The 18785-nt window shown below is 43.0% G+C and overlaps 1 protein-coding gene across 2 annotated transcripts in view; it reads left to right on the top strand.

Moving 5' to 3' along the window:
* The window catches only part of CHN2 (chimerin 2), a 313925-nt gene that overhangs the window by 268459 nt on the left and 26681 nt on the right, over window positions 1–18785 (top strand). For both annotated transcript variants that reach the window (XM_007981751.3, XM_073009016.1), the window contains exon 7: window positions 11636–11713. In XM_007981751.3, coding sequence (XP_007979942.1) covers window positions 11636–11713 — 78 coding nt within the window. The remainder of the gene's footprint in view (window positions 1–11635; window positions 11714–18785) is intronic.

The raw sequence follows: 18785 nt of genomic DNA, 5'->3' as shown, positions 1-18785 counted from the left end.
AGGGAAATCTCAGTAGCTTTCTTTCTTTCTTAAAAGGATAAACAAGCCAACTCTGGATCCTACCTGTTCCCACTCTTTTGACTGCAGCGGTTGGCTGTCCGGTGTTCCCAGCACTGGCTCTACAGTAGTCTCTGATCCAAGTGCTCTTCTCCCATTCTTAAAACACCTGCAATCAGATTCCCCCAACTGCTGCTGGAAACGGCTCATGTCAGGGTGATCACTTACTTTCATATTGCTAATCCCTGTGGTCCTTTCTCACTCTCTATCATACCTGTCCTATGAGTGTCAGCTTTCCTTGTCTTTCTTTGTGACTAGTTCTTTCTCAATTTACTGACCTCTTGATGGTTGGAGGTCCCCGAACCTAGTCCTGGGGTCTCCGCTCTGCTCTATCTGCACAACTCTCTTCCTCTAAAATTCATCTACCCATAAGTAGATTTCTGGTATCTGTCTCTCCAGGAACCTCAGACATGTAAGTCCAACTGTCTCAATGTTCCTATACACAAAATGGAGCAGCTGGCCTTCTCTTTCACTCTTGCTTCTCCTGGAGTCTTCTTCATCTCATTTAATGGAAACTTCTTCTGTCTAGTTGCTCAGGCCCAAAACTGCACCATTACCTGGAATTCTTTCTTTCGTGTGTACTTCACATCCAGCCTGTCAGCTAATCCTGTAGACTTTACCTTGAAACAGTATCCAGATTCTGGCCATTTGTTATCACCTCCCATTGCTCCCACCCTCATCTAAGCCACTGTCTATCCTTTAGCTGAGTTTCTGCAATAGCCTTTAACTGATGTTCCTGCATGCACTTTAGCCCCGCTACAGTCATCAACACAGCAGGCAGAGCAATGCTTTTGTAAAGTCATTCAGATGACACACAGCTCTGTTCAAGACTCTGCAGTGGCTGCTCACGTCACTCAGAGTGAAAGTGGGAGTCCCATTCTTTCCCAGAAGGCCCTAGGTCCCTTTCCACACCTTCTAGCACCTACCACTCTAGCTGTTCCTGGTCTCTGCTCTTTCTTGAGTCTCCCATGATTGCTCCTATCTCATGGCCTTGCATGTGCTGTACCCTCTGCCTGGAATGTTCTTCCTCCAGATGTCAGCATGGCTCACCTATCACCTCCGGCCAATATTTGCCCAAATTTTCAAATGTCACTTTCTCCTGAGACCTTTTCTGACCACCTTGATTTAAATTGTAACCTCCCTCTGTATCACTTCCTATCCTGTGTTCTTGCTTTGTTTTTCTTCATGGTTCCCAACACTTTTTAAAAGAATATGTAATGTGCTTCTTAGTTTTGTTTGTTGTCTACTCTCTAAGAGTAGTTGTTCCCTGTTCTATCTCACTGGCCTAACACAGTGCCTGATAAATAATAGATGCTCAATACTTATTTGCTGAAATAAGGAAGAGAGGAAGGAAGGAAGCAAGGAAGGAAGGGAGGGAGGGAGAGAGGGAAGGAAGGAGTGAAGGAGCTGTGTTTGCAACATATCCAGGAATAACTGTATTGCATTAAAACAGAGCCATAGGCCAAATTGCATGTGGTCATTTCAGACTGAACCGTCTTCCCCTGGAATATTTAAACTTGTTCATTAGCATGACAGCCTCTCTTCCAGAGCAGGGAGTGGCTTGAGAGGTGTCTGCATCGTCACACACACTCTGACATTCCATTTGGGAAGGGATGACACGGCCATATGCTTGTTAGAGCTAGTCTTCCCAAACACAAATACAAGGACCAATTGTAGATTTTGGAAATCCCAGCCACCACTCACACAGGAGACCAGAAATAAACTTAGATTAACTTTGGAATGTGTCAACATATCCATGTTTCAGGACTACTGCATTCGTAAATATCCCCAAGAACTATATTGAGCAGTATCAGCTGCACAGCTGTGAGTGGCGTCAAGGACTGTTTTGTTTGGGTGATTGTTCACTGTAAAAAGCAGAGTGGGGATTGGAGATATTTTTATTTGTGAAATTTTGAAAACCTGTCTCTTAGGTATCTTGGTTATTTTTAACATGGGACAGTTCACATGGAGAAAACAACTGGTTAATTTGATTTTTTTTCCTGTAGATAAAGGTGCACCTTACTCCAACTGCTGACCAAAGAACCTGGTAAAGGAGTAGCTGGAAGCTATGTTTGGTACATTCTGTAGTGCTAGCTTTGCAAATTGCCATAATTTGGACAAGAAAGTAATGGACAAGAAAATGCAATTTGCCAAATATCTGGCCTTTTGCAGGGATTTTCCAGGCTCCCCTGAGTGAGCGGCGTTTGAGAAAGACACCCAACATCCATATTGCAGTTTGATGCCATAAGCTAGAAATTGAGTGTCTTGACTTTTGTAGGAAAACCCACATGTCAGTCATTTGGGACACTTACTTCTTTGGCCAGAAGTGGGGAGTTGAGTCATATATTAGAAAGGAAAATACAGAGAAAAGCAAATGAATATGGAACATGAGAAGAAAGTCATCTAGGACAAGAAGGAAGATGGTAGCTGGGAATTTGTAATAGCTGCTTCTCCCTTAGGTTTTACACTATGTACTTGGATCTTAGTTTTACAAAAGTTTCAAGGAGTTTGATTTAACAAATGTTCCATTCTCTCAAGAATAACCCTACCATACTTTCTAAAGTTTAGCATTTGAGAAATTGGACTAAGACTTTTAAAGTTCGTATTTAAGGAAATGGATTACTACACTCGGATGTTAAAACATGTTGTCGTTAATACTGACTCTCTCAAAAACTGCACACAAAACAAAACAAAAAAGCAAATAATAACAATGACGTGTTGAAATGTGCAAGATCCTTAATGCAACACAAAGTCTTCCTCTATGAGGTGGAGTATCTTTTATTTCTACATCTAAAAAGTCTGTGAGAAACATCAGAAATTAGCCACAATTTTTGACATCAGTCTCAGCAGAACAGCTGGTGGTATCATGTGGGAAGGACGGCAATGGTAGCATTGCACGATCAACCAACCCAAGAAGCATCAGGTTACTTTCTTGCTGCTAAACAAGGTACTTTGGTCCATTTCAGTGTACATACAGGCCTTTCCGTTTGGGTGAACGGTGACTGTTTTGAATGAAGTGGATTGCATTCTAGGAGGGGCAGTGAGACTGTTCCTTCGGCACTTGTGTGTGTCTCTCACATCGAGAGTAGCCATCTGTCCCTGGAGAATACTCGGCGTGGCAGCTGGGCATGGTGTGCCATCGGAGACAAAGAACCTTGTCTCAGATCAGAATGCAGCAGGTTCGGAGGTCAGCAGCAGTTTTAGGACTGAGCCAGGTTAATCGTTGACACCTGATGCTTACATGGCCTCAAATAAAACCAGGACTATACCGTTCGAACTAGCCCAATTGCAGGAAAGATGGCAGGTCCCACCCTGGTCTTTCTCATTTATTTGGCGCCATGGTAATGTGTTTGCGTTTAGTTATGTGTCTTTGTTGTCTTCCTCCTCTTTCAGGACTGAAAGCCACAAACAGAATATAACAAACAGGGCAATTCTTAGGAAGGGCAAGGATGATTCATTTGGCAGTATGTGAGAGGGTTCAAAGTACATAGGATCAAGCAGGCTGGGTTTAGTAGTGTTGAAAAAAGAAAACTACACCTTCGATTATCATTCGGCAACTGGAGCTTATTTCACTTAGCATTTCTAGTTTTTTCTCTTCCCAAAAGGAATAGAGAACCAGATCCACAATGCCATAGCAAAAAACCACAGCGGACATCACCGCACCTCCTTATCCACCAGTCCCCTCAAAATCCCCATAGAAGCTTTTTGAAACAAATGTGTATACACACACACACACACACACACATATTAGACACAGAAATAGGTAGTAGGCATACACTTAGTATACCACCAACCAACCATTAAAAGTATTTCAGTGTGACCCACAGGACGTGAAAACAAAGGAAAGTATAGATTTCCCACACCATCCAGGGCTGTACGGATAGCTGTAGCATTTTGCTGCGTGTTCCTGGATCTGGGCAGGATATAACATTTTGCGGCTTTTGGGAAATAACGGGACACCCAGGGTCATCACCCAACACCAGCACCCCAGACATATGTGCAGGGAATGAGCTAATGGCCCAAGGAAAAAAAAAAGAGCATGGTAACTCTTCATAAGAGTGGAAATCATTTCTGATGGAAGGAAAGGAAGACAGAGAGCTGCTGAAAATGGGCATGTTTATGTTTTCTGCAACAAAACTTTCCTGAGTGTCAAGCCAATGTTGGCATCATGCTAGTCACCAGAGAAGAGTTAATAGAACTCTTCTTTTATAGGTAGGTTAAAATAATTTTTCAGCTTTAGATGTTTGTAAAATTTCTCTAGGAACAGAGAGGAGGAATGAATCTTTGTGTCAGTGGGCTGTGGGCAGTCAACACCCCCAATCTGCCACACATGTGGTGCCAAGGATTTCCATGGGAAGAACCTCAGAAGACCTGATTCTGGGCCTGTTTCCTAAGGCTAGCAGGCTAGTGAGGGCCCTAGATCATAATTTTAAAATCATACTAATAGGTGTGTGTATACATGCTTAGGGTAACAGCAAGAAAGTGGTGGCAAGCGAGGCTGGAAAGGTGGCCCCCTGCAGGGCATGGTATGGATTTTTGCCTTTGCCTTAAATAGTCTCTGGAGGTTTTAAGTGGCATCATGGGAGGTAGGTGTGGGGTGAGCATGAGCAGAAACATGATCACATTTTGTGTTTGAAACAATATTAATTCCTTTGGAGGGGATTTAGTCAACATCACTGACTGTGTTCATACTTTCATCTTTTCTAACAATCCCCTTGAACTGAAGCACTTGAGATTAGTGTGGTCACACTCAATTTTAAGAGCACATTACAAGCCCCTGGAGGATTTTTACAGCCCATCCCCCGTCTCCAGAAATTTGGATTTCATTGGGTAGAGGTAGAGCTTGAGCATGGGGTGTTTGTGTGTGTGTGTGTGTGTGTGTGTGTGTGTGTGTGTGTGTTCTAATTATCAGGCAAGGCTGCGGCCCACAGGTTCAGTGGAAAAATAAAATGGGGGTCCTCAAAGTGTGGTCCCGAGACCAGCAACATCATCACCTGTGTACCGATCAGAAATGCAGATTCTCCGGCCTGATCTCATACTGACTGAACCAGAAACTGTGGGGCTCAGTATGTTTTAACAAGCCCTCTGGGGGTTCTGATGCCTGCAGGTGTGAGGCAGGAGAAGCTGAAGTCTGGATCTGCTTCCAGATTTAGTTGTAGAATAGCTCTGTGGTAAGAGGCAATTGTGGAACCTCTCTGGCTCTTGGCCTTTTGCCCTGTAAAAAGCGGAGGAGGGATTAGACAAGCTCAATGGTTAAGAATTTATCATCCATGCATACTAAATCTAATAAGAGTTTTATAATATACTTTAAAAATCATTTTTATATAATGGAATAAGAACATAGTCATTGTAGGAAGCTCGAAAAAAACAGAAAAGAATCTAGAAGAAAATAAATGTCAATTAAAATTTTTCCACTCAGAGGTAACCGTTGCTTATCTTCAGCAGTTTGATTGAATGTATTTTGAATGTATTTTGGTGTGTTTTCTTCTGATATTTTCTGTGTATACCTACTTACAAATCTGGGAATTATACTATAGATGACTCAGGAGCCTACTTCTCACCTAATATTATATCAGAGGCAAATCTTCTCATCATTAAATGTTCTGTTAATTGCTTTGTTAATGTCTCCATAATACCCTATTACATTTATATGCTATAAGTTATTTAACTTTTCCCCTATATTGACTGTTTAGGCTTTTTCACATTTCTTGATATTGTTTTGATGAATATCTGTATCTCTATATCTATCTATCTCTCTATCTATCTATCTGTCTGTCTATCTATCTAGATCTTAGTCTGAAGACCTTTTCAAGAGAATCCTATAAATAGAATAATTGGATCAATGCACGTGAACTTTTCCAGACTTTTGATCGATCTCCAACTTATCCCACAAACACCAGTGGGATATTGAAGAACCCTCCTCACCACACCCTCATCATCATTCCTAATACTGATTTTCATTTCATGCACTGCCATGAAGCAGAGAAGGCTGCAACAGCAGGACAGTGTTTGGAATAGGAGCATAGCTCGGGCAATACCTAAGGAAGATTCAGACTCAATAAACAGAACTGTAGAGCTCTCGGCAGCACAGACACTGTGGTTGGAATACGGGGAGACATCCAGGGACTAATGATGCCATTTTCAATGAGCCCGCCTTAAAATGTAGCACTGGAATTTACTTGAAGTTTGTGGAAAGCTTGTGGATTGGTGGCAAATCACCTTCTCTAGAATTTGGTACTGATAAAGCACAATGTTGTGTTCCCTAGAAGCCGAGAGGTGGTCCTGCCTGAAGCCAGGTGGAGGAGGAGCTGTTGCTTAGATGAACCTCTAAGATCCCTTCTGGGCTTATGATGCTAGGTTATTAAAGCCAGTATAGTGAGAGGGGTATATGTCTTTCTCCTACCATTCCTTTCCTGGGCACTTTATATGTCCACAGACACCCCAAAGGGCTCCATTTTCCCAGGTCTTCCTGCCCATTGACCCACCCTTTCCTCCTTGTCTCTATCTGACAACCTCTCATTGCCTTCTCGTTACTTGATTCCTTCTTGGATCCAGGATCCTAATTGCAGAGAGAAAGAAGAACAGTGAGAGGGCTTAGAAAATAGAATCCCAACCTTTATTCATCAAAAAAAGAAGAAAAAAGGAAGTGGTGAGCTTATGTCACCATTTATTTATAGCCCCACCTACTTCCAGAAGTATCTTAAGTAGTACCTGTTTTCACAGTGGGCTCAGGGAGAACTAAAGTCTCCTCTTTAAAAACCAGTCCAGGGAACACCAGACCTGCTACTCATTGACAGACTATAACAGGGAAGAGAGTAATTCAAGCATTCAGCCACTGCATATTTTTTAATGTAAGTATGATGGGGATGAGAGACTGTTTAAACAATATGTAAAAGCCTAGATTTAGTGTATACCCAAAAGAATTGAAAACAAGCGTTCAAACAAAACTTGTATGAGGATATTCTAAGAAGCAGCCAGATATAAAAACCCATATATTGTATGATTCCCTTTATACAAAATATCCAGAATAGGCAAATTCATAGAGACAGAAAGCAGATTGGTGTTTGCCAGAGGCTGGGAGGAAAAGAGAATGAGGAGTGGAACTGACGGGGACAGGGTTTCATTTTGGGGTGATGAAATGTTCTGGAACTAGGTAGTGGTGATCATTGCAGAACATTGTAAATGCATTAAATGCCATTGGATTTTACATTTTTAAATGGTTAAAAAGGTAAATTTGATGTTAAGTGTAGTAGAAGGAAAGACACTTGTTCTTCAGGGCTTTGGGGAAAGATAGGCTCAGTTAGTTGTGCCTATATTCTACCACTTACCAGCTATGTGGCCATGGGCAAGTCACTTAAACTCTCAGCTTCCACTTCCTCCTCTGTAAAATAAGGGTAATTATAGCAGTACCTACCTCATAGGGTTTTAAATCTTAAATGAGTGCAAATATGCAAAGTGGGCCGGGTGCCATGGCTCACACTTGTAATCCCAGCACTTTCGGAGAACGAGGTGGGTGGATCACTTGAGGTCAGGAGTTTGAAACTAGCCTGGCCAACATGGTGAAACCCCATCTCTGCTAAAAATACAAAAATTAGCCGGACACAGTGGCATGTGCCTATAGTCCCAGGTACTTGGGAGTCTGAGGCAGGCAAATCATGTGAACCTGGGAGGCAGAGGTTGCAGTGAGCCAAGATCACGCCATTGCACTCCAGCCTAGATGACAGAGCAAGACTCCGTCTCAAAAAAAAAAAAAAAAAAAAAAAAAAAACAAATAAAAATTTAAAAAATATATCTATAGATCTATATATATATGTGCAAAGTGCTGAGTATAATACCTGGCACATAGTAAGCATGATATAAATATTAATATTTGTGTTATTAATTTAGCCCAGTATTCTCAACTAGAGACAGCGTTGCTTCCCAGGGAATATTTGGCCATGTCTGGAGACATTTTTTATTATCATACTTGGGGGAAGGGGCTCTACTGGCATCTGGTGAATACAGGCAAAGAATGCCACTGAACACCCTGCAATGTACAGGACAACCTCCCACAACAACAGATATCTGGCCCAAAAGACCATTCGTTCCAATGAGAATCCCTGGTTCATACAGAGCGTGTAGGGAAATGTGCTTCATCTCATGAATGTATATATTAAAACAGGTCAGGTAGAAATTTTCATTAGAAGAAGACAGTCAGCAAATGTATTAAATGTCCACTGTGTATAGAGAACACTGTATTCGACATTACGGAGCATATAAAACAAGGCAAGGAGCTTCCCTTGAGGAGTTGAGATAAAAAAGAGCTCTGTGCGATGGGGTCATTTCAGAGGGAAGTCTTCACCAAGAGATTACTGTAATCAGTTTTCCCTCAATGAGAGGGTGGTCTGAGGTCACCCACACTGCTCACAGCAATGCTTGCTCAAAGGCTTATACTTCTAGTAAAGAAGCATCCTCAGGGAATAGTGTGTGGTTCCTTCACTTGTCTGAATGTGTCTTGTGTTTGGGTCAATTCTATTGAATCAATAGCTGAAAAAGAAATCACTGTCACAAATGGAAATAAAAATTACTTGTTATACATACAAGCACAGACATGAAAAAATATTAAATCTCATTGTATTCAACCACCCATAGACCAAAAGGGGGAGATTCTTTTGCCCACTTTCCATGTAAATAGTTATTTTGTAGCAGGACGAGCTGCAGGAGTAGTAGTGGTCTCCTTCATTAATTTGATCGGATTCTAAAACTGGTATATTCGTGTCATTAGTCCAGTCCACATCACAGAATTTGCCCTTACACAAATGGCTCACCATCGAAAGGTCTCTCTTGCTTTGCTAGCAGTGAAGGTTGGGAAAGGACCCTTTTTGCTTCTCTCCATCTTTTTACCTGTAGACTAAGGATGGGAAGCCCTGCCAAGGTATGCCAAGCCTTCACTTAACCCCTGCCAAGGTATGCCAAGCCTTCACTTAACCCCTGCCATAGCAGTTGTCCTTCAGAATCAGACAGTGGGAAGAAGGCCCAAGGGGCCTGGTGAAGCTCATTAAGAGGGTAGACCCCTGGAGGGAACCTTGTCTCTGGAAGCCAAGGCAGTGGATGGGTGGTCTCAGGAGGGACTGGAGACCCCACACCATGCAGTCATCTTTGCACACCTTCTTCCACAACCCTGGCTTCCTGTATGTACATGTGCTTTCTAGCAACTTGCGTTTATTCAGTGTCTACTGTGGCAGGGACTCTTATTAGACATATTTGTGGGGGAAACAAAAGTGAATTAAGCATAGAGCATGTCACAGTGAGTTCTCAGTGTGGCAGGGATAAGAGCTGTTATAGTCACTATAATACAAGACAGAAAGGGACAAGTGCAATCAGAAAAATGTGGATAAAACACGATGGGATTTCAGAAGACACAGTTGGCCTACAATGGGGAGTCTGGGAAGTCATTTTGGAAAGGGTAACATTAGAGTTAGAATGTAAATGTTGGTGAAAATGTAGCTATGTTGAAAGGATGCTAGAATATTCTAAAGAACAGAGCAAGCTACCAAGGTGAGCAGTTAAGTATGTCACAGAAGAGATGTTGTAGGATTTGTGGAGGGGAGTGTAGGGAAATAGGATGAGCTGGGTACATTAGGATCAGCTCATGAAAAACCAGCAATGCCAGGACACAGTTAAGCTATGGAGAAGCATGGGCGGATTAGGAAGATTGTTGTAGAGCTATGTGTAAGGTGGACTGGAGAGATAACAAGGGTCTGAGTTACGTGGGGAAAGAAAGGTAGGGAGAGGCCAGACTCAACCAATATCTGAGATATAGCATTTGTCAGGACTGATGGCAGGATGAGGCAGCACATGGGTGTACCGAGGCAGCGGGACACAGTGTTGAAGAGCATGGGCGCTGGACACAGATGCTTTGTGCTCTAGCCCTGGGTCTGCCACTTAAACTAGGCTGCATGTCCTTAGGCAAATTGCTTTACCTCTCAGTGCCTCAATCTCTTCATCCAAAAGAATTGGGAATAAAAATCTTGCTCCTCACACCCATATGCTGCAGATTCAATGAGTTAAGTGCCTTAGACACATTCTAACGTCCTCTGACACAGCGTAAATTATTGTGCTCAATAGCTTAACATAAAAATTGGGTGTCTTTATTGAAGGTAACGAGAGGATGAAATGGGAGGATGAATTTTTGAGCCGAGTTAAAATCATGGTGATTACCAGGAATAAAGAATTACACAAGGGAAGGGGTGATCTTTGGTTACTCTTCACAAGGCTGCTTGGAGGGGCTGGAGCATGGGGCCCTTGTTTCAGTAGAGGACAGGACGGCCCATCTACATAAAGGCCCAGTTATCTAGATCTTGTTTTCTACTTCCTAAAGCATTAATTTTACTGTCTGGCATTAGCTGCATTAATCTTCACCAATGAGTCAGGAGTACTCCCAAGACATCAGGATTTCCCTACTTCTTTTCATGGGGAGACCTAGGACCAAAGAATTAGGGTCATGGGAGACCATCAAACAGATGATGCTTTTAAGAGCAAGGAGGGCATTTTTATAGGCTTGGGCACTAACAGAATGAACATTGAAGATGTTTTATTGAAAAGAAAAGCAACTATGATGTTTTGATTTTAGGTAAGGAATATTGTCTTGTCTGGGTGGGTTTGAGCAGAGTTTTTTCGTGCAGGAAGGATAGGAGAGCCCAGGGAGTGTCCTGGGGCAAGACATCCTGCCTCTTATTCTGCAACTTTGCAGAACTCAGAGCGGAAAAGCTTTGCTCTCCTCTGATACCCCATTTGGTACTCAGACTGTTCCAATTTAATGCATGCATAAGAATACAAATGAAGCTTTCAAGTGCTAAGGCAGATTTTTAATGAAGAGACATAGGCTTTACCCCTGTAAGATTAAACAGTCATCAGGGTTTAAAGGTTTAATCTGTTGGAGTTCAGCCCAGGATGGGGTTCAGAGCCCCAGATGAATTGGATGCAGCCTCATACTTTGAACATCAGAGCTGGCTGGGGGGTGTGCGTGCTGGTGTGTTTGAGTGTAAAATGTGCTAATAAGTAGGGGAGACCTCTCCTTTGCAATGTGCTGCGGCAGGAGAAAGCAAGCTGCCGGCCTCTGCCTCCCTGAATCCTCAGTGGCTGACTGGATACCGCTTCTGGGGGTTGCTGTGCACATGAATGTTTGCTATTGTTCCAGGCACACGTCGGCCTTAAGAAATAGCACAAAACAGGCCCGTCGTTATTCAGAAGCCGAGCCCCCTCCATCACTCAAACTGGGCCTTTGAGGTCACATGCCGGAGGCTGCTGCAGACAGGACCCAGCTGCCTCAAATCTGCCGCCTAACATTAGCTGCGGTTCGAAAATCCTGACAGCACGGGGCTTCCTGCGCTCTGCAGAGGAAACTAGAAAGATCTGGGATCCAGGCACTATGTTCTCTGAAGAACTGTGGCTGGAAAATGAGAAAAAGTGTGCTGTGGTTCGGAAGTCTAAGCAGGGCAGGAAACGCCAAGAACTGCTGGCCGTAGCCTTAGGGGTGAAGGTGGGTGTCAAAGGCGGCTTTCTTTGGCCCCCTCTCAAACTCTTTGCCTGTTCACAGATCTCCTCCCTGGTTCGAAGGGCAGCCCTCACACACAACGACAACCACTTCAACTATGAGAAGACACACAACTTTAAGGTAAGCAAGCCTCTGCATTCCTTCTTCTGTTACAAAAGGGCAGGTGGAAAGGTAGTGTATAGTTTCCGTCGGGTTTCTGATTGTAGAGTCAATAGATAACGAATTCCTTTGCTTCCACATTTAGCTATAAGCTTAACACCTGTGCTTTCTATCCATTCAAACTGGAGACCTCAGAAGGCAGTCTCCTTAGTGCTTATGCCTGGAAACACCTTATCTGGATGTTGACTTAGTTTTGGAGAATTGGGCCCATTGCCACTTCACGTTCCCATGTCCAGTGAAATAAACACAGAGCATGCCCAGTCTCTCTCAGTCAGAGATGTTCTGCTGGGAGCTGAGCAGTACTTTTCCACTCAGTAAAGAATATTGCTGTCTCCGAGCAAGGGAAAACAGTTGCCTGTTTCTCGTTTTGTGTTTTGTCTTCTGTTTTCAGTGATGCTAACTCCTTTCCTTTATGCGTAGACAGCTGTGAAATCAAATAATGACAGGAGATGCCATCCAGAAGCTTTTGTTTGTGCTCCGGGTACGGCTAGCAGGGGGGCACCCTTGGTCACAGCCTTTATCCTGCTCACCAGACCAAACAAAAAGATCTGGAAACCTGGTGGGGGGTTAAGTGGAATTTCCCGTGTGAATTCATAAAGTGGAAAGACCGCTCTCTTCGTTTCAGACTGGTCCTTGTAGAAGGGGCCTACCATCAGAAAATTATGGCCTGTTTCCTTTGCCCAAGTATTTTCCAAGAAGGGCTGGAAAGGGATGCTGATGCCAAATTGTCTAGCTTGAATTGCAGTTGAGGGGAGGAGAGACAGGTTACAGTTAGAGGCTTCACCCCAAAAAGTGAGCTGGCAGTTTGAAAGCTGGGGAGAGTGGAGAGGGAGGACCCAGGAAGAAAACAATACGCAGGAGAAGCAAAATGTGAATTGCCTTCTTTTAAAAAAATTCTTGTTTCCTTTAGGGTCAGTAACCCAAGTGACTCTTGGAATTAGATAACCCTTTTGTCAGAGGTGACGAGGGAAACTGATTTTATTCTGTTGCTTTCCGATTCTTTCTAAGGACAAATATTCATCTATTAAATGTACATTGGTGTTAGTTTGGTCTGTTTCCCTGCATCTGTTTTTAGAAAGCCAGCAGCTCAGGCATTTGCATGCTATAATTGAACTGAGGAATGGAATTATACAGCCCTACATACTTAGCATTAGGGTGAAGAATTGCATTGCATAGGTCCTCTTCTATGCCAAAGCTTTTCATATTTCTCCCATCACTGAATATTGACAGGTCTAATTTGGTGCATTAAATGCCTCCCTTTTTTTTTTTTTTTTTTTTTTTTTTTAACTCTGTTTTCCATTTTTATCCTCATTAAATTTTTTGGCCTTAAGAAAGTGTTTTTCTGATTTTTAGCAGAAATCCTTGATTTTTTTGCATCCTGTGGATACACTACTAGTGATGAGAGGATGGATCTTCATGGACTTGTAAATTCTTTTTCTTCCTCTTGAAAATTCCAATTCATTTGGCTTTAAGAAATTGTAATTATTCTGTACTATAATAATGTTTGCATGGAGTAGCTTGTCCATGTATATTCTGTGTCTGAGCTTGTGTTAAAAACACACAAATATATATAGTTGATATTTTCAAAACTAATTTCAGTCCTTTTAATGTTAGATCCCTGAATGGAAAATTAATCTTAAGACATTTTAAAACAAAAAGATAGTTAAATCTTATTTTTTAAGTAGTACCGTTGCTAACACAATATATTACTTATCACTGGAAAACAGCTCTTTTAGTATTTGCTTAAAAACTCAATAGCTATTCACTGTTACAGCTCTTGAAAGAAGAAAGGCACACAATAGAGAAGTTGTTCAAGAGGAGTACACAAGCCAGACAGGAGCGTTTCTCTTCCGTGTTTTAAATAGATATCTTTGAAACTTAGCAGACCCCAAGTAGCTGTGACAGTTGATTGTGGCATTCAGTGGTACTGTTGGTGCCACTGTCCTTAAGAATGAATGGCAGGGGAGGATGAGGCATCCTCTTTGTCCTTCCTTGCCCTTTCCACCCTCAATCTCCCCACTCCTCAGCCGCAACTAACTCTAGGTGGAAACTTTACACGGTTTTTGGAAGAACATTCAAAAAGCAGGCTCAGGCTATAAATACAGTGGCAGGTTTTTAGGGACAAGGCACTGAACTGAACTAAAGGAAGAAATTTCTTATCCTACGTCCCTGCCATCTGCTCGGAATTTGTGTTTCAGACCTTAATTTTACATTGGCTTTTTATTTACATTAACTTCTAATGGGCTTTATTCTGAAGCCTTCTTGATTTGTAATTCACGTTAATATTTAAGGCTATTATGTGCATAGCATATAGTAAGCAATCAATAAAAAGACAAATAATCACATTTTCATGCTCATCAGCCAATAGGCTTTGCTGGGTGCTGCCTGCACTTTCGTCTAAGGCCTCCTACCTGCCATTTGAATCTGCCAGTAGGGTTTGTCTTCTCACCCCATAACAAGATTGTTTGCCCCAGTCAGGACTATTACCCCAGGTAAAAAGCCCTTTCCTTTGCTCTGCCCAGGAGCTTTGTCAAGAGGAATGAATAGAAACCCCCAACATTCCCTAAGTTGGGACCTTGTGCTCCGTTCTCTCAGAAAGCTCACAGTCACTGCCTTTGCTTCTCAAACAAAGTTTGTCTAAGCAAAGCAAAATTCAGCTTTGAGAATAAAAGCTTTGGGAACCAAAGGACAGTTGCGCCTCATCGCATACAATAATCGTATACTTTTCAACACTGTGTGCTGATGCAATTTTTGCTCATTTAAAGCCTGGATTTCCTAGGGTTACTTGTACCTACTAGGCACTGAGAGGTATGTGCTGGAGGAATGGTGAAATGAACACACTCCTCTCTAAAATGAAAACTGTTTGTCAAGAGAAAAACCACTCGGTTATTTAGCTCATTTTATAACTGCATCTCTGTTTATCTAGTTGATTTAAAGAGGCACTCTGCTGTAACTGGAACAGCTCTCTTTTGAATGGTTCACCTAATAATACCTTATGGTTGAGCTCTGAAAATCTTCAGGCCAGCCAACCTCAGAGGCCCAGGCGTCGGCTTGCTCGGCTTCCTCCCCACACTTAGCACAGTGCTGAGGTAGCTTTAGCCCATGTAGTACTCCTGGCCACACCATGTTCTTCCAAAGAGCCCAGCTGTCTCTGCCTCAGTTCCCTCATCTATAAAATGGGAGTGTTATGAGGTTTAAAGAATACATGTGAGTCACTTACCATGGTCTCTGGCACCTGGTAAGTATCCATTTGATGTTAGCATCTATTATTATCTTTTCGTGCCTCTCACTTGTATTTTTGTGTCTAGCTTTTTCTATTTTTTATTTTCTACTCTCTCTTCTTCATGCCCTTCTTTCTTTTGTCTCTTTTCTACCATCTCTTTCTTCTTCTCTCATTAATTATATGTAAGAGAAAATGAAATAAAGCCTGATAGTGGTTATTTCTTTGAATGTATTCCATCCTGTAGCCAATACTGGTTTATATCCCTCATTTGTTTAAAAAGTAAATGGATGACTTAGATGATTTAGATTAGATTTCACACATTTTTCTCCCAGCTTTTAAAAAGTACTTTATACTAAAGCTGTCATAACAAATGACCACAAATTTGGTGACTTAAAACAACACAAATTTATTTGCTCATGGTTTTGAAGGTTGGGAAATCTGAAATCAAGGTATGGGCAGGGTTGGGTCCTTTTGGAGGCTCTGAAAGAGAAACTGCCCTGCAGCTGTCTCCTAGCTTCTGATGGTTGCTGGCAGTCCTTGGCATTCTTTGTCTTGTAGACACACCACTCCAATCTCTGCCTCCATCTTCATATAGCCTTCTCTGTGTGTCTCTGTGTATCTGTCATCTTCTTATAAGGTTGCCAGCCATGGGATTTAGGGCCCAGACTCATCCAGTATGATGTCATCTTAATTATATCTTCAAAGACCCTATTTCCAAACAAGGTCATATGCACAGTGACCCAGGGTTAGGAGTGAAACACACCTTTTGGGGGATATACAATGCAACCCGTTATAGGAACTGTAATTGACATTTTCAGAAACCCTCAGTAGGAAGGATCTCTAGTCTCACCCTAAAGGATGCATTGTCAGTAATGTTAAAGTTTACAGTTTCATTAAAGATTTTTATATCCATGAAAAAAGGTCTTTAGATGTCATCTAATTGCTCCTAAGTGTCAACCCCTTGGTCCAGGCACAACTGCTAATTTCCATGGCTATTGATTTTTAACATCTTTAAAGAAAAGTTTTCGTGGATTTTCTTAATGCTTCATTGCTCTGATAGAAAGTGGTGAAATTTAGTTATTCTTTGTCTCTTATCTTTACCAAGCATTTCTTCATTAAAAGAGGCACCAAAAAACTTCAAAATAGCTGGTAAGCTTCCATTTTTAATAGTAAGCTGGAAGTGTCTATTTGCTGTGGCTGGTTCCTATTCAGAGTATACGTTATACTTTATAATGAAATTTATGCTGTAGCTCTAAGTTCACACTAATGTGTGTGATTGATTACGCAGGACTGGGCAGGTCATGTGTGAGACCCAGTATAAAATGAAAATGTGAGGTTCTTGTTAAAAAAAATTATTGAGATTTTCAGAACTGTGACAGCAGCGCATTACACCATGCTAAGGACAGGGCTCTGTGCCACCGCACAGGTTACATGTGCCCTGAAGCTGACCCTGTGGTGATGTCTAAAAAAACAGGAGTAAAAGACAAGCTTCTGTGAGCATTCAAAGAGGAGGGGGCTCCCTGGTGCTGGGGATCCTGTGTAAGAGGCAGTGTGGTTGTTCTCTCAGCCTTAACCAAGAATCCTCGTGGGGAGGTGGAAAGTTGGCTGAAGCCCAAGTAAATAAGTAGATCAAGGATGGTTATACAGGGGAAAGAAAGAGCACCCGGGCTATGCAAACAACAGGAGTGAACACTTGGAGTCAGAAATGTGCCAGGAGCGAATAGGGTGCAGGGGAGAGACCTGGGGGACAGAAAGGAGTCCATCACATTTAAATCTTCAGCTGGGATGGGCCAGATGGTGGAAAGATGATGATCCCTGGGCCCTGGAGCCATCAGGGTCTCCTGAGCAGGCCCTTCCCCCACTCAGCCTGCTGCTCCTGTTCCCAGCCTCTCCAGTCTGCATGGGGATCTGCATCACTCTTTCCTACCAAATTCTCTCCCACCCCCATGTGCTTCCAGTGCACCCTTCCTTCTTCCCCATATGGAATACGGATGGAGAGCAGAGGCCTAGAAAGTTCTAATTGCCATCACTGTGTGTTCCCCACTCCCTTTCCACCCCTCCTCCACCTCCTGCCCAGCCTGTACCAGCTTTCCTTTTCTCCCTAGCACTGATCACCAGCTGACCTAGTACATATTTATGTGTTTGTTTGCCTGCCTTCCCCTCACCAGAGGGAAACTCCCGATGGGAGGGGGTGGGTAGAGAGGGTTCATGGAGTGGGGATTTTTGTCTGTTTTATTTACTGCAGAAACCCCAGTGTCTAGAACAGGTCCTGGCCCGCAAGCCGTTCATTCACATTGGCAGAAAGCAGGGGACCGTATCTCCCTACAGTTGAGCTTTCGGAGCCCTCTCCTCACTCCCTGCCCTGCAGTTTGCCCTCTTGTGTGGCTTGCGTGTTGTATGCACTTGTGTTCATTGTACTAGAGTCCTTCCAGGGAGTGGGCCCTTGCCAGGGTCATCAGATGGTGCAGGAGAGATGGAGGCCCTACCAGGATGTGTCAGGCCAGCTCTCAATCCCCATTTGCCAGGGATGGTGACTGTGCAGTGCTACCCCGTGTCTGATCCATGTGGGCAGGCGGGTGAGGGGGAGGAGGGATCTGTCCCTGTTCACAACAGCTGTCCTGTGTGGTGCCTTTCAAAAGCGTCCCATCAGGACATAGGGGAAATGGTTGCCCTACTTACTCTTATTATGTCCCCCACTCTGCTGACAGACTGAGCGTGCACCAGGAGCACCCCGTTCTCATGGCACACTCCACTGCATGTGCTCTCGTAGCATGCTCCTTCTCAACATGCAGCCCCCACCCCATGCTATCCTGGAGACCAGGACTAGAAGTTTAAGAGGCTGAGAATATGTCCCCACACTGCCACTAAAACACCTGTCCAGGACGTGGCAGCACCACCACCTCCCGGTTTGGATTTGTGGCTCCTTAATGATTTCGAGGCCTTTCATTCATTTTTGCATTCTTCTCAGTCTAGTGGTTATTTGCTTTGAAGAAGACTTTTTGCTTCCCGCATGCAAGCCCCTCTCTCTTCCTCTTCCCCGTTGACCTCATAAAAGTGTGTCAGCCCTTCATGTCATTCCCAGCGTTTTGGCTGCCTTGCCTTCTTGTCAAACTCCCAGGTGTCCATCACCCTTTTCTGTCCATATGATACTACTTCTGTGCCTGGAGAACAGGGACAGCTGGATATTGCACCTGCAAATTGACACAGGCAGAAATTGGCTTCAGAATGGTTGGGGGCTTGTTTTGTTGTTGTTGTTGTTGTTGTTGTTGTTTTAAGTTAATAGTCAGAAAAGGCTGTTTTGCCAGAAACAAGTCTGGAAAGAAAATTCAAAAGAAAGACAAAACTCATCACCTTAAATATAAAATGAGGGACTCAAAGTGAGACTGGAATAAATAGGTTTGGAAATACATGGCTTTATTAAAAAAAAAAAAAAAAAAAAAAAAGTTGTTTCTGCTCCCAGAGTGCTATGAATCGGAGTTGTTTTTGTCTGCCTCCTACTTCAGCCTGCTCCACCATTATAATGAAGACAAACTCCTTGTTTTCAAGTAATATAACCCCTGGAAACTATCTTAAGCTAAATAGACTCTTATACAGGATGGTCTCATAAAGCCTCCAGGGAATACTCAAAACTCAGGGATGGGTGGAAACAGGAACTGGGAGTATACCTGGAGCCAGTTTCTCCCTCTCTTCCTCCTTCCCTCCCTCCTTCCTTCTTTTTCTCCTCCTAACTCCCTCCCTCTTTCTCTCCCCGCTCCTTCCTTCCTTCCTTTCCCTCCCTACTTTCATAATCTCTTCCTTCCTCTGTCTCTC

Source organism: Chlorocebus sabaeus, chromosome 21 (genome assembly GCF_047675955.1).
Source record: "Chlorocebus sabaeus isolate Y175 chromosome 21, mChlSab1.0.hap1, whole genome shotgun sequence".
Classification (NCBI taxonomy): Eukaryota; Metazoa; Chordata; class Mammalia; order Primates; family Cercopithecidae; genus Chlorocebus; species Chlorocebus sabaeus.
Note: the sequence above shows the minus strand (reverse complement) of the source record. Positions and strands in the feature narration are given on the sequence as shown.